This window comes from Podarcis pityusensis, assembly GCF_964106645.2.
Source record: "Podarcis pityusensis genome assembly, chromosome: 8".
Lineage (NCBI taxonomy): Eukaryota > Metazoa > Chordata > Lepidosauria > Squamata > Lacertidae > Podarcis > Podarcis pityusensis.
In genome coordinates, this window is record NC_138033.1 from 61,601,259 (window position 1) to 61,617,118 (window position 15,860).

The following is a 15,860-nucleotide window of genomic DNA, read 5'->3' on the forward strand; positions in this document are numbered from 1 at the left end:
TCAACACAGAACAACAAATAAAAACGATGTACTACGTATAGGCTGAAAACAAACAGTATCCTTATCAAATGCTGGCAGCAGCATCTTTCAAACTGAAGCTATTATCCTAAATAAGCATCTGGCATTCAGACTGCATGTGAAGCACCAGCATATCTAAGAAGGTGAGAATCAGAGCCACATTATCATCACAAAACAACCTGATTCAAGTTTTAGATTTAGGAAATTGGCAAGAATGGAATCCGTGCACATCAATGGAATCAGTTTGTTAAGGTGCAACCTGTGCAAATGTCCAGATTTATCCATTGGCAGAAGAAGAAATTGGCCATCATTCTACCCTTCTGTACTGGAAACTGGAAACCCCAGGTGCACAGCTGAGAACCCCAACCAAGTTGCCACCAACAAATAGGCCGACTAAGGGCTGGTTCACTACTAGAGGCAGCCACTTTAAGCAAGCAGCAAAGCCACGAATCACTTTTGGGTTGCAGTTTCTAGCACCACCACAGGCTGGTCTATGCATCACCTTGTATCAGAGATGGGAACCTTGGACCCTCTCAAAGTTGCTGGACTACAACTTCCATTACCCCTGCCCATTGGCCATGCTGCCTGGGGCTGATGGGAGCTGGTGGTCCACATCTGCAAGCCCACAGGACTCCCAGCCCTGGGGACAGAGGATTTTGGTTTATTTTTGTGGCTTTTATCATTGACTTACCTTGAGAATTGTTTTGTATTTTCAATATCGTTTAGGTACTTTGACTTGATAGCCACCTTGAGTTCCTTGGAAAGTAGGCGAGATAAAAGTTCACTTGTTTTTATTTTAAAAAAAGCTTTTATCCCACTTATTTTCAAAGCAGCTATCAAGTCAAGATACCAAACAGCATTGAAAACACAACTATAAGGCACCATGAGGTTCTTGGTTGAGCCCAATTTGTGAACTGCTGCACCACAACTAGGCATCCTGTGCACTCCAGGGAGGAGTAACTGAAGAGTTGAAGCCAGGTATACACAGGTATTAAGGCACTGGCTTCCGCACCTGGAACATGAGCAACTAAGTGGGGCTGTGTGACCCCAACTCTTGGTGCACTGTAACCATTCACTGTTATTTGGATGGGCCATTCCCAATATACCTGAAGAACGAAGACCGGAAGGCCATCCAGTTCCTCAATCACACTTCCGTAATATTCATTGAGAGAGAAAACGGGAGCTTCGTCGTTTTTATTCACAACGTTGATGATTACAATGGCGTAATCCTCCCATTTCCCATCAGAAGCCAACAGGTGGAGTTCATACAACTGGGCTTCTTCGTAATCTAGTGACTGCGCAATGAAGACGACTCCTGTTTCTGGTTCAACATCAAACGCTCCTCCGGTATTCCCGGCTGTTATCTGGTACCTTAACTTTGCATTAGTTCCTAAAAGTGGGGAAATGGAAAATATGCTTTCTGTAAAACCAGGATCACGGTGATGAAGAAGACAATGATGAAACACTCCTTTCTGCCTGACATTCTGTAAGGCGGGGTAGCCAATGCGCTGCCCTCAGGATGTTCGTGAACAGCAACACCCATCATGCCTGACCATTGGGCACACTGGCAGGCGTTGATGGGACTTGTAGTCCAACAACATCTGGAAGGTACCCTGCCATAAGGGCAGCATTCAGAAGCAAATCGCTTACTGTGGAAAAGTAGATCTAATCACTGCATCGAAGCTCAGGGGCCCTGCCTGATGTTCCCACAGCTTCCTTGCTCTCTTTCCCGTATCAGAGACGCGTACTGCCATATGGCAAACCCAAAGTCATCCTTCCCCAGCCCTAACTTTGTTTAATGTGCCTAAAGTAAATAATTATTTGCCCCAAGGCCTCACGGGGGCTTCGTAAAGGAGGTGCTCAGCACCTGTCAAGCTCAAAACAAAATGTTGAGAGATAAAAGACCCGTTTCCCCCTTCCTGGAGCTGCCACAAGACGGTCCCGACGCTCCGGAAAAATTAACTCATTAATATTTCAGGTGCCGCCACTGGGAATCCCGAAGCTTTTACCTTCGTCTTCATCATTAGCGCTGACGGTGGTGACAGTTGATCCCACGTCTTGGTCTTCCTCCACATTAACTTCATAGACACTCTTGGTGAATATGGGCTTGTTGTCGTTGACATCGCTGATAAAGATGCGCACGTAGGCGGTGTCTGGAGAGATGAGGAACAAGAGATTAAAATACTCAGCTGTGCCACTTCTGTCAGCTGCAATTCCTGAAACTGTCTCGCCTCACGTTAAATGAAGACGAATAGTGCAGACAATACAGCAACAGAGCCTTAGGGTTGTGGACAATTTAAAATACTAACATTACTCAAAAAAAAAAAGTGCTCGGATATCACATGAATGTCACATCCCATTTGTTTAAGCAGATAACATGTGAATAACGGGTGCCTAATACGGGAACTGTAAATGTTTTGTTATCGCTTTCCTATCCTGAAAGTCGATAGTGCGGGTTTTTAGCCCTTTGCTTCAGAACAGCTAAGTTCACCAGTGATTATATTCTAATTTGATTATTTATTTATATCCAACCTATCTCCCAGACCGGGCACTCAAGGCGGCTTACTCAAATGAAAACCACATGGAATAAATCCAGAAAGTTAAAAAACATAAAATGGCGATTGTTTAAAAGCAATTAAACTCTAATAGAATGGAAAAGAAATCTATCAAAATTCAGATAATGAAAGCAGCACAGCTCCATTTAAAAGGACTCTCCTTTCAAAACAGTCAATTCCAAAAAAAAGCCTGTTAGAATAAACGGTTGTCACTTGCCATCGGAAGGAGAATGATGGAGCCAGTCTAGCTTCTCTAGGAAGGGAAGTCGGAGCAGCCATCAAGAAGGCCTTCTCCCACTCTGAGGGGGAAGAGGACTAAGAGAAGGGCCTCCCCCGAAATATCAGAGTCCAAGCAGGTTTGTATGGGAGAATACAGATAGCCAGGGCCTAAGCCTTATAGAGCTTTACAGATAACTAAGTTATTTCCTGTTCAAGTTGGGTTGGCTCAAAAACCAGGGAGCCAAGCAACCATCTCCTTGTCCTACTTTCTGGCAGCCGCCCTAGGAGTGGGGCCCCCATAGTACAGGACCTCCAATTCCCACCTCCTTGAGTCGTTAAAGAAGAACACCATGTCCAGTGGTGCCACAAGCCACAGACAGGGCAAGAAGAACCAGCAAAACTGTATTTCTCCTCCCCATCTCTCTCCTGACAAAGACCATCAGTCAGGGCAGCCGAGGTGCTGCTTCAGTGCCAAAACCTATTTCGGAGAAACGTGTAACAAAAAGAAAAATGGATGCCACAAGTGTTTCCACCACTACACCTCACCGGTATTTGGCTGGCCATGCTTTCCAGGGCGAGCTGATTCTGAGCCATCTGTGGACTTGACTTCCAAGAGGTACGACGCCTTCTTTTCCCTGTCAAACACGGAGGCGGTATAGATGGAACCCGTTTTCGAATCCAAGCGGAAGAACGTGTAGTCGCCGCTGCGGTCAGGTAGCAGAGAATAAGTGATCTGAAAGGTTGAGGGAGAGAAGGGCTACAATGAAAATCAGGCATTATTTTTGTCTACGTTGGACACGTCCTGGGTAAGCAAAATATACCTGACAGAGCACATGTACACAAACACCCTAGCCGAAGCGTTTCCATGCACTTGACCTCAAAAGCAAGGGGAGATAAATGCACCATCTTATGCTCTTAGGAGAAATAATACCAAGCAATACAACCACAATGAGTCAGTCTTGAACCAAGTCTGGTATCAGCTACCCCTCACTGCAGCCATAAGCCATCAAAGTACTGTCACTGGCAAGTTTTGCATTTTAGTCTCCGAGTGCTCGATGTGATGGGCTTGTAAAGCTATTTCACACTTTGTATTTTTAGGTGCACACCTAGGATGTTTCGAGCGCACACAGGAAAACATAATGTGTGAACACAATGCGTGCCTGTCTCATACAGGGGCAGACAAAAGAGAATTTCATTCAGTCTGCATTTTTCATGCCAATGGACCTAATTAGCACCTTGAAGACTAATATGTGGACAGGAATGTAGTTTGGAATGTAAGTATTCTCCAAATTCTGTAATACATTTCTCAGCTTTAGAAATGTACCAAACTCCCCTCTCCCCCCCCAAAAAAAATGTATTTTAGGATTACGTGTGTTTAGAATTTCACACACTGAGATGATAACTAGATACTTATTTTGTATAGAATATAAATCTTCAGTCCATTAAAAAAGATATCATGGGTTAATGCAGAAAAGGGATAGAAAATGTAGATGGATGAGCCCATGCAAAAGCTGGAAATAAACTGGCCCACCCGCCCCCAGATACAATTACACCTGTCAGGGAGCTGTGCTTGGCTGTTGCTCCCCATTGAAAAAACCTGTGCAAAGAGACTCCACTGTTGTCTGATGCTGAATCTTGCAAGTTCTGGCTTACCTCACCATTCTGGCCCAGGTCGAGGTCAGTGGCAGAGACTTGGAAAACCAAAGTCCCGACCTCTGTTCCTTCCGTTACAGAAGCTTCGTAAATTGAGGAGGTGAAGAAAGGGACGTTGTCGTTGACATCTAAGAACGTATTTAGAATTCAAGCAGTCAGCCCATGTAATATAACCATTTGCATGCTTAAGGGGTTTTAAAAATTATATTGCTTTATCTAGGGGGTCTTGCAAGCCAGAGTGCCTTGAGACCCAGGGTCTTATGCCCAATGGTTTGGAGGGCTGGGAAGGTGCCATAGGCTTATGCAAATCTTCCCTGCACCCACAGCCTCCCCCACTTCCTTTTTCACAGTAAAACAGAGTTTTCTGTTACATGTGAACCAGACAAAGTATGGTTTACCCAGACTGTGTTTTGCCTGCAAACAAGAGCTGGAAACTGTGGTTTGAATGCTGCTGCCTGTGCTGCTTTGCATTGACAACAGTTTTCCTGTACAGATGTGATCGCAAACTAGGGTTTGTCGAGAAAGACGAAGTGGGGAAGGGCATGAGGGTTGGGTTTACAGAGAGCGCATGAGCCTGGGGTTTACTTACACAACACCCAGCTGTGAGATATTGAGGAGAATGGAAGCTGAGCATCACGGCAACTTAGCATTGTTCGTTGAAAGACAACCCAAAGAAAAAGCGCAACTTTGGAAAAAATGACCAGAACTTGTTCTGTCTTCTGAAGGGAGTTCCACAGCTAGCAAGCACCCACCAAAACCTGTCTACATCAGCAATCTATCTTCTAGCACACCCAACGTGACGTTCCTGTATTTAGGACAGTGCAATCAGAAGCAGGAATGAAAGGGGCTCTGCTCAGTAAGCGGTATGCTATTGGCATTTTGTCCCCGTTACCAGAACATTACCCACCTGTCACATTAACGTAGACGGTGGTGAATGCAGCAAGCGGCACAGAGGCCACATTCTGGGCCCGGACCCTCAACAAAAAGGACTTGGTGGTTTCATAGTCCAAAGGCTCAGCTATGAGGATGGATGCAGAACCATCATCTCTGTTGGGAGTCAGGTAGAATCGGACTGGCATGTTGGTCTCCGGAACCAGCCCCTCTTCAAGATTGTATGTGATACGTGGGTCGCCAAGGGGAGACGTGGCTTTAATTGTCTGCGCAATTCAAAACCAGAGAAAGAAAAGGATTGCTTCAGCAGATAGTGATCGTTTTCAGAAGATACACATTTAAAATGCTTACAGAAGCACATGCAGTTCTTTGTATACAAAGAAACGTAAGCAAACAAAGCTTAAAAGAGCCCACCGTGGATTTTAACCACATCTAATGTGACTTGACACTTATTTGCATGTTAAATCAGGCCAGCATAAATAATATTCTACTAGGAAGAGGAACGCGTGGCCCTCCAGATGTTGTTGGACGCCAACTCCCATCATCCCTGACCACAGGTCATGCAGATGGGAGTTGCAGTCAAACAGCATCAGCGGGATTCCCCATCCCTGGAATATACTATGCCCCTTTCTGCTGTTAAACAAATGGTACATCTAGCCCAGCAGCATCAGCTCTGAATGGCAAAAGGTTGCTAAGTGGCCTAAGGTCACCCAGTGAGCTTCATGGTCAAGTGGGGATCTGAAGCCTGGTTTCCAACACTCTAACCACTACACCGCACTGACTCTTTACAGCGTGCTAATTTAATATACTAGTTACAAGAATACTGCACAACTGTTTCCTTTAAAAAAAGAAAACCCAACTTACCACAATGGAAGTATCTCTTGTTGTATTCTCTGGAATGACGACTTCATAGCTGTCCCTCTCCCACTGAGGGGGCTGGTTCTTTGCACTGGTGATGGTAACTCTAAGCTCAACCTTGCTACTCCTGTTCCCTCCATCCATTGCTATGATTTGTTGAGTTATAAAGGATTTCTGGGCAAGGGAAGAAAAGGATTGCTTCAGGAGGGAGTGATTCTTTTTAAAGACAAAAATCGAAGCTATTCAGCTTTGTCGGTATCACAGTTATCATGTTTTATTTCTGCTCAGAACTTTCATCTTCCAAATAGCGCCAGTGACAGAGCCAAAGTACTCCTCAATTTTTCTTATTTCCCGTGAAAAAGCAGCTGTTGCTTCCCCCGCCCCTGAAACCTTTGGTGGAAATAGCATTTCTCTCTCTCTCTCTCTCTCTCTCTCTCTCTCTCTGCACAAAGCACAGTATAAACACTATGGTTTTATGGAATATCCTCCCAGGTAAATGCTTGTAACATGGGTTGAGAACCTCAGATATGAGGCCCAGTATGTCTCTATAGTCTCCTCTCACTATCCCTTCAGAGTCTCCCCATGACAGACTCCCTCACCCATCCTCAGGTTAAGAACAGTTTCAGGTTAAGAACAGACCTCCAGAACGATTAAGTTCTTAACCTGAGGTACCACTGTACTCCAGTTCAATGATAAACAACTTCCGTGTATCATCCCTGAAAAATCAACTTCATTTTTAGTAAAACTGTCAATCTCCTACAGTAGCGGAGAAAGATTCAAAACCCACCACCATCGTCTGTTTAGAGCCTCACAAGCACTCCAGAGCTTCCTGTGGGTAGAACATTGTCTTTCCAATCGTTTTCTGGCAACCCACCAAACATGCATTGCCTGCTAGGGCCTCCTGTAGCTTCTACTTACCAAAGAATCTACTTTTTGAGGGTGGGGGGGAACCCTGCAACTGTTAAATCTGTATGTCACCATAGTAATCATAAGCACAATTTCGTTCCGTTCACAGAAGTTCCTAAGATTCCTCGCTGCAGAACTTCAGAAGGTTTTGAATGACGGTAAACTTAAAAACCGACTCTCCCGGATATGACCTGTCAAAACTGTTTATTGCTTCTTTTCCCACCAAGGCACAAGAAGAGTTATCAGTCTGACATGACAGCTGTGAATGGCTTTATGGTTAAAGTAATAATTCATTCAGCAGGAGGGGGAGGAGGAAGCCCCTCTCAACTGAAGTGCAGCCATCAGGGTGGCACTAATTTATGCCAGGAGAGAAAGGGACCCACAGTGCTGCATGTCTCCCTGTTTGGCATCTTGCTCCAGCTACCAATCTGCAGATGCCGCCAGCTGACATCTGGCCACAGACCAAAGGCAACTCACAACGTACCTGTAACAAGGGTTGGTCAACATAAACCCAGCCTGTAGCAGGATTGACCTGGAAGTACTTCGTTTTCCCACCGGCTGCAGAATACGTGATGGAAGCGTTGGAGCCGTAGTCGTCGTCATGGGCTGCAACACGGAGGAAGCTCGTCCCAACACTCGTGTCTTCTCTCAGAAAGTCTAGGAAAGTGCATTTCATTAACTCAGTGGGGCAGAGCAATGCTACAAGCCATCTGAGCTCAACGCTATTTGCAGGCAACACTCTGCAGATTTTCCGTGAAAAATAAAAGCAGCTGGTGAAGAAGTGCCCTGATTTTATTGCTTGCAGGGTCTTCTTATGTTTTTTATGTTCAGTGGCACATTTGCCTGCCCACAGGTTTGGGGGGCAGAAGAAGGAGATACACAATAGTGGGCAGACACCAGCACCATTCCCCTGGAGGAGGAGAGCAGAGGTTAGGAGGGCTGGTTTGGATTGGCCTGCTATTCCTGTAGAAGAGCATTCTGCTCTGCTATTGTTTCCCTATATATAATAGTCCTGAGTTAAGTATGTAGATCGCAATAAGCAGAGAGGGGAGCCATTGCTGGAACCATCCAGGGACACCAGCTCCCCCCCCCCCCGCTTCCCCCCCCACACACACACCTGGGACTCTTATAAGGCCAAAATTCTGCTTAAGTATTATTGTATTCTCTAACATTTTTGTTAAGGCAGGGACATGGATGGATTTGTGGGTTTTTTAAAAAAAAAAAAAAAACTTCTGAAATATTTTGAATTTGTATCATTTGTATTTGCACTGTTGCATCTGTATGTAGCTGCTTATCTTCAGGAGCCTTTATGGCTGAAAAGCAGGATATTAAATAAACGGTAATGTAACCAATCTAAAAAGGAAAAAGTGACAATTCATCTGTAGGAAGCAGGGGTGGTGTGGGGGGAACATATGAAAACCAAACCAGAAACACACACAATAAATCTTAGACCTCAGGTAAGCTCGCAATCGGGGGAACTGAAACACTATCCAAGGATTCGCAATTACATTCATAATGAGTGTTTTCAAATCTGGGGCTATTGTCATTCACATCCGAGACCACAACGTTGATCTGGCAGATCCCAATGAGGGGCTCGGCCGCCTGGTCCGTGGCTGTCACAGTAATAGGATGCTCTCGCTGCTTCTCCCGGTCAAATATCTGAAGTGTTGTCAAGATGCCTGAAAATAAGACCACAAGCAGAAATAATTCAATACTGTGTATTTAACCAAGGACTGAGATGAGGGAAGAAGCAGGAGGGTTTACTGCCCACTGTTTTTTCTTGCAGTTTCAGTTATTGGGTGCTGGAAGAAAGATGTAAACTGAACTAAAACTCATCTACATCCGTCAATGTCCTTTCCTCTCTGTTTCTCATTTCCCCCCATCTATAAGTTCAGTTTGCCATATTTCCATATCAACTTGCTATTTTCTTTTCTTTTTTTAAAGATACATGAAAATTCATTAGCATTTCAGTACAAATTTATCCTAATGTGCACATTTTTGTTTGCAATGTTGCTTTATCTGAATATTTTCCCAAGCGAATTCTTCATCATCATCATCATCATCATCATCACAACATTGTCGTTATCATCATCATCACAACATTGTCATTATCATCATCATCATCATCCCTGTTCTTCACCTACAGGGGTGCCCAAACTTTTTCCAAAGAGGGCCAGATTTGATTAAGTGAACATGTGCGAGGGCCGACCAAAGTTGTTGACCTTTTTTGTTGTTGAGCTTTTGGGGGGATTTTACCAAAGGAAATAAACTGTCACAGGGTTAAACCAACCGGCAGGGTGGATTAGGCCCCCGAAATGGACTTTGGACATGCCTGCCTTAAAAGGTATCAGGGCAGGTTACAAATAATTTAAAATGCAACATACAATTTTGTACGCTGTTTTAACAAATGTGAGCATTTTATGTAGGCTTTTCCTGAACACACACATTTTTGTACACATTCACTTGGAGAACCACACCACAAAATTCAGAGAAGTGTGAATTTTGGAAAGCTAACTGCAGCTCAGTTCACGTATTGATACAGGAAGTGGGAATTGGGTAGGTCTGCATCAAAATGTGAACCGAAGTGAATTTCTCCCCCACCCCTATCTACAACCCATCAGTGAGATACAGAGATGCAGCCTGCTCACCTGCAACTCAGCAGGAGTATCTTTAGGTAAATAGTAAACTATTACAGGGCAAATGTAAATGGCTGTCGGTCCACTAGAAAAAATCCAAACTCCACAACTGGGTAATACCTTTATTATCACCAACCATTTTAACCTAAAGACTGTGACTAAACGTAAACTTCAACATCAAATAATATCTGACCCCATCTTTCCACTACCATCTGCTATGTGTAACCTTCCGAAGAACTCAAAAAGCTGCTCATTTTTGGGGGGTGACACATTGGTTGTTCACACTAAAGGCACCAACCTAAAGCTGAATTTATCAAACCTACACTTTCCAAAACACAGACTTCCTTCAAAATTAGCACTTATTTGAATTTTGCTATGCAGTTCTCCAAGCAATATTTACAAAAATGCATATATCAGAGAAATGTTTGCAGAGATAAGTAAGATAGTGAAAAGTACATACAAAACTGCATTATATTAGGAGGAATTTCTTGCAAAAAAATGTGCACGTCTGTCACAGCTGCATACAAAAACGTGTTTATTAGGAGAAATTCACACTAAAATGCTGAATAATTTTCATGTAGATTTTTTTTCCTAAGTGCAAATTGCTGCAAAAACTAATGGGGAGCTGAATTTTAAGATTGGAAAAATAAGGAGGTGAGAGAAGCAAAATTGACAGATGCTTCCATTCCTGCCTGTCTGTGGATTTTTCAGCTTGATAACTTTATCCTTTAAAGGCCCGGTCACCTGGCACCTCTGTATTCTCACTAGGCCCAATGAAGCTGCAACACAATGGCTTTACCTGTGTCAGGGTGGATGTTAAAAGCAGGGAGAGTCCCCTCTCTGTGCATCAAGCCATATTTCACTTGGCCATTGGACCCTTCATCTGCGTCTGTTGCCTCCACTTGCAACACGAAGGTTCCCACTGGCTGGTTTTCCAGCACAGAGGCATGCTCACGATAATGCTGGCACTGGCAAAAATAAGGACAATGATAACAATGCAAAGACACACTTAAATACAACTTGACATACACTGCAAAATCCAGAATATTGGCAATCAACTCCAATCACTCAACAAATAAGGGTCAAACTATCATGATCTCAGCTGCATAGTTTTGTCCTTGAGCAGGAGATCTGATGCAGAAACCATGGGGAGGACCGTGATCTTTTGAAAAGTATGGGAACTTTTATTTTATTTTAAATTTTTTGGTAATGTAAACAGCAGGCACGGGCCTCCAGCCCTGCACTGGGGCCACCACAGGGTGTGAAAGAAAACTCTACGTGCTCCCCCCTCCCACCAATATACAGTGGTACCTCGGGTTACAGATGCTTCAAGTTACAGATGCTTCAGGTTACAGACTTCGCTAACCCAGAAATAGTACCTTGGGTTAAGAACTTTGCTTCAGGATGAGAACAGAAATCGTGTGCCGGCAGCACACCGGCAGTGGGAGGCCCCATTAGCTAAAGTGGTACCTCAGGTTAAGAACAGTTTCAGGTTAAGAACACACCTCCAGAACGAATTAAGTTCTTAACCCAAGGTACCACTGTAAAGTTCATTGGAGCTGCACTCTTAGCTCTTCATGAATGCTGTGTGCCAAAACAGAAGGGGGTTCATAGTTGCTCTCTCCAAGTATTTGACATGACACAAGGCAGCCTGTTTACCTTCTGAAACACAGGTTTGTTGTTATTGACATCATCCACATGCACAATGACCAAAGCGGTGCTTGTAAGAGAGCGAGGTCCACCAGACGCATTGTCATCTGTAGCCATGATGTTGAGGACATACTCGGGACCCTGTAGCCTAGGAAGCGGGCTTGAGCGAAGACGGATTAACCCTGTGAAAGATTTCAAAGGGAGGACAGTTTGGAATCAGAATGTATTTTGCTGTTGTAACTGCTGGTGAGGTCACAGGGTACTGGATTTGGAAAAGGCAGACCTGGGTGCAAATCTATGCTTAGCCATGAAGCTGCCAGAGTGACTCTGAGCCAGTCGTTCTCTTTTGCAGAAGTATTGTCGGAAACCATGCCCTGAACAACCCAGATGAAGGGTAGGATATAAATCCATCCCAGAACACCTTTTAAAGCTGTTATGCCAAATGTTTGAATTTCAAAAACAGTAGCTTCATGCCATGCCAAAATTCCAAATGATTAGCTATATCAGGTAATCGTGTCCAGCAGAATTATGCAGTATAGCTCTTGCCAGACCAAACCAACTCTAGCTGGAGAGGGCGAGGGAATAACTTGTTTGAATGCTCCCCTTGTGTATGAAAATACTTCCTTGCACAACTTCTAGCTGAACCCTATCCTTGAAATACAGTGGTGCCTCGCAATACAAAATTAATCCGTTCCGCGAGTGTCTTCGTCTAGCGGTTTTTTCGTCTTGTGAAGCAAGCCCATTAGCGGCTTAGCGGATTAGCGGTTTAGCGGCTATTAAAGGCTTAGCGGCTTAGCGGATTAGCTGCTAAAAGGCTATTAAAGGCTTAGCGGCTTAGAAAAAGGGGGGGGAGCGGGAAAAAAATCTCAAGACTCGCAAGACATTTTCGTCTTGCGAAGCAAGCCCATAGGGAAATTCGTCCTGCGAAGCGCATTGAAAACAGAAAACCCTTTCGTCTAGTGGGTTTTCCGTCTTGCGAGGCATTCGTCTTGCGGGGCACCACTGTACTAGCTTTCTATGTGCAGAGTATAATATTTACAGTGAATTTATAGATCCACTGATTGATTGAACTAATGCCATTTTTAAACTGTAAAAAATAAAATAAGAAACCCAAAATATCTGCTGCCACTGCAATTATCCCCCTTAAGTACTCCCACTATCCTAGAAACATGCTGAACTGGTTTGCCCCAGTCCTTCCCCTAAAACTGTACCACCACCTTGTTTCAGACAGAGGGACAAAATGCCCACTACTGTTTGAATGAGAACATGATTCTTGGATGTGGGGGGGAGGTCCCAGATCTGAGTCCTGCAGCAATTTTTTCGGGTATATTGTATTTGCATTCTGACCCTCTGTCGGTCTTTAAAGAGCAAAGCTGACAGTTGCTCTGAGGAGCTTCTGTTCCACTGGGCCTTGGGCTGCAGCAACCTTATGGGTCATATGAGGGCTGGCAAAATCAGAAATACATTTTTAAAACAAGTTTGTTTTAAAAAGCAAAGCAAACTTCAGCTATTTAAAAAGCTGCAGTGAGCAGATGTCATTCATTCCTGTGCCAGCACCATCCTATCGTGTCTTTTATTTATCCGATGTAATAAGAAGTGTCGTTTGCAAATGGACGGTTATGAAGATGACAAGTGCCACTCACTTCCCCTTGCAAATGCCTTCGCCTTCACTGATTGTATTTTGACATGTGTCTTAGCTTCACCTTGGCATTTCAGGGTATCAAGCAAATTGTCATTGACAGCGCTATATTAAAATAAAACTGCCCAAGGAGACAGCATAGATGTTGGGGAGTCTGACCAAGCAGGGGGTACCAAAGTCAAAAATCAACACAGAATTCACACCTGTTACAGAAAAGATGCATATATGCTAAGGCCATCTCCACAAAAGCTAGAAAACTACAATTGGCAACCAAGCAAACTGTCCAACAGAGGAAATGTGTTAAATCTCCTGCAAAATAAAATTTGCTAAGGCACTTTGAGGACAAGCAGATTTAGCATGGCTTGAGATTTCATAAAATAAAACCTAACTCCAGTGGGTGCAATTCTTCACCAGATCTTTTTAATTGTAATACACATTTATGTGCTTATTTTCCAGGCCATTCATGAGCCAATAATTCAGCATCACCTCATTTTTGTGGAAATTTTTGTGGAAGTTAAAACAAAAAGTGAATTCTGGATTGGGTTTGGAACAAATCAGTCCACAAGTTCATGCTGCAGAGACCTCACCCAGCAGGAGGTAGTGGGAAAGGCTCGTCAGCATTGGTGTGTCAGGGTTTTGGGGCTGGGATACTGCTGCACAGGATGTAAGAAGGAATCAGCTTCCATTCTGCCCCTTAATCACTGCATGCAGTACTGTCTCTGTTCTGCTGCAGCTCAGCTTCTAACAAAAAAAAACCTTATTCATCTTGCTGACGGCTGTGATGAAATTCCATGGAATTAGTGATGTTACCATTATTCCAGTTCCACACCATTCATTTGAATGCAAAGAAAATGGAATACAAAGTGCAGGGGGCAGGGTGTCATCAGTGACATGTCCTTTGTGGACTGAAACCAACAACAACAGTGAATATCAAATTTATCCGCTGGATTGATTTCTATTCCGGACATGGCTCAAATAAGCAGGAATGGGAAATTTCCACTCCCGTTCCTGGTTTTGTGGGAATTCTTTGGCATCCTTAATACAGGGAAATGGGGAACCACTGAAAAAGTTGCTCCCGACATCCCTGGGTCCTGCTGTAGATGAGCACTGTAACATCAGAGGAATACTGGGAATCATGGTAGTGCCCTTTCCCACAGTTCCTGGTGTCATCTCCAATCTGAGATGAATTCTTTGCCAGGGGAGGATGTTCTTCCACTCAAAATCTAGTGTTTAAATTCCACCCATCCCCAGTTTTGGAGTTTGACCCATCATCGATTCTGTTGTCTAGCTCAGCTTTCCTAATCTACTACCCCTCCAAATGTTATGAACTACAACTCACATCAGACCCAGTCAATATGACCAACATATGGAGGGCACCCAGCTGAGGAAGGCCAGCCAAAAGAAAAAAGTGGTGTTGAGATGCCAGATCTTTCAGCATAGGAGCACTATAGGGCACCAGTTTCTTGGTGGTAGAACTGCAGCAATTAAATGGCGTAAACATCAGTGGGATAGTTTGCATCACTGGCAGTTTTACCTTAACACCTGTGGCATTATGAGACCACTAAGCATTTGTAACATAAAGCAAGCCATAAAGGGGTGTGGAAAGCTGCCACCTCTACAGGAAGATGTTTGAGTCAATTCCTTGTACCATCGTTTGATGGCATCTGTTTCCGGCTTCTGAAATATATTCAGATCTGGAGCATTAATATTGCAAAAGCAATAGTTGCATAAAAAATTAATTTTTTATGGTAAGTGAACCCATAAGACGTATCAAAGATGAGAAGGACAGATCTGTGGCATCTTATTTACTTCTCATTAGCTCCCTGGCTCAGGAGAGTCCAGAAAGGCAGGCGAAGAGTTTGACTGGAGCCACGTCAGGAAAAGTCATCAGTTACTCCAAGTAAGAACTACCACATTTTATCATTAAAATTTGCATTTTTGAACACATTTTAATCTTAAATACACATTTATATAAGCATGTTTGATGATTTTTTTTTTAAGGCAAGAAGTGCATTGCAAAGTTCAGAGAAACATTAAACCAAAGAATAATTGCATTCCAAATCCATACATTCATTTGGCAAGCATGACTTAGGTCAGTTTGCTTAAATGCAAGGACCAAATGAAATCCTTGAGCAATGTAAGTCAAGAAGACACATATTCCTGCTTTCTGTTATAGGGAATGCTATGAGATCAGTCATTAAGAGCAGCAGAGAAATGCTATGAGTTCAATACATCCACATACAGATGAGAAGCAATTCCCAACAGCAAGGAAACCAGTGACTAGGATGCAATAGACATGATGTACCTGTGTTTTAAACACACATGAATAACTATAACAGCTTAGACACAAGCTCTGCCCCACCTCTAATCACATGCAACATCTAGGAGCCAAAATCTATATAGGAACCAAAGATCTAAGACTCAGAAATTACATAATTACCCTTCTGAGGGTCGATAATGAAGTTTCCCTTTTGATTGCCTCCAGTAATGCTGTAAGCAACACCATCTCCATCAGGGTCTATGGCATGAACCGTAGCTATGAGCGTGTTTGGACCTGCATCCTCCGAAACGAAACTCCGATAGCTGTCAAAGCGCATAATGTTAAGTGTGGTTACTTGGAAACAGGGTTAAAGGGAATCAAATCTCGAGTGCTAAATGCAGTGGAAAGACAGTAAGAAAAGACATCCCCAATCGCTTCCCCATTCAGGAGAAAGAAAGGACGCTATGCAAAAGAGAAGTGTGGCCCTCCAGGTGTTAAGAACCTAAGAAGAGCCTGCTGGATCAGGCCAGTGGCTCATTTAGTGCAGCATCCTGTTCTCACAGCTGCCTGGGGGA

General features: G+C 43.7%; 1 protein-coding gene across 3 annotated transcripts in view; it reads right to left on the reverse strand.

Moving 5' to 3' along the window:
- Positions 1-15,860, reverse strand: part of LOC308482417 (neural-cadherin-like) — a 92,437-nt gene that overhangs the window by 38,280 nt on the left and 38,297 nt on the right. For all 3 annotated transcript variants that reach the window (XR_013989269.1, XM_081015488.1, XM_081015489.1), the window contains exons 7-17: positions 15,466-15,608; positions 11,396-11,568; positions 10,536-10,704; positions 8,609-8,779; positions 7,585-7,757; positions 6,201-6,368; positions 5,353-5,602; positions 4,446-4,573; positions 3,339-3,525; positions 2,028-2,171; positions 1,125-1,408 (exon numbers count right to left, since the gene is read on the reverse strand). Coding sequence is in view for 2 of the 3 variants with exons in the window: in XM_081015488.1 (XP_080871614.1) it covers positions 1,125-1,408; positions 2,028-2,171; positions 3,339-3,525; positions 4,446-4,573; positions 5,353-5,602; positions 6,201-6,368; positions 7,585-7,757; positions 8,609-8,779; positions 10,536-10,704; positions 11,396-11,568; positions 15,466-15,608 (1,990 nt within the window). In the remaining variant the exon portion in view is untranslated. The remainder of the gene's footprint in view (positions 1-1,124; positions 1,409-2,027; positions 2,172-3,338; positions 3,526-4,445; positions 4,574-5,352; positions 5,603-6,200; positions 6,369-7,584; positions 7,758-8,608; positions 8,780-10,535; positions 10,705-11,395; positions 11,569-15,465; positions 15,609-15,860) is intronic.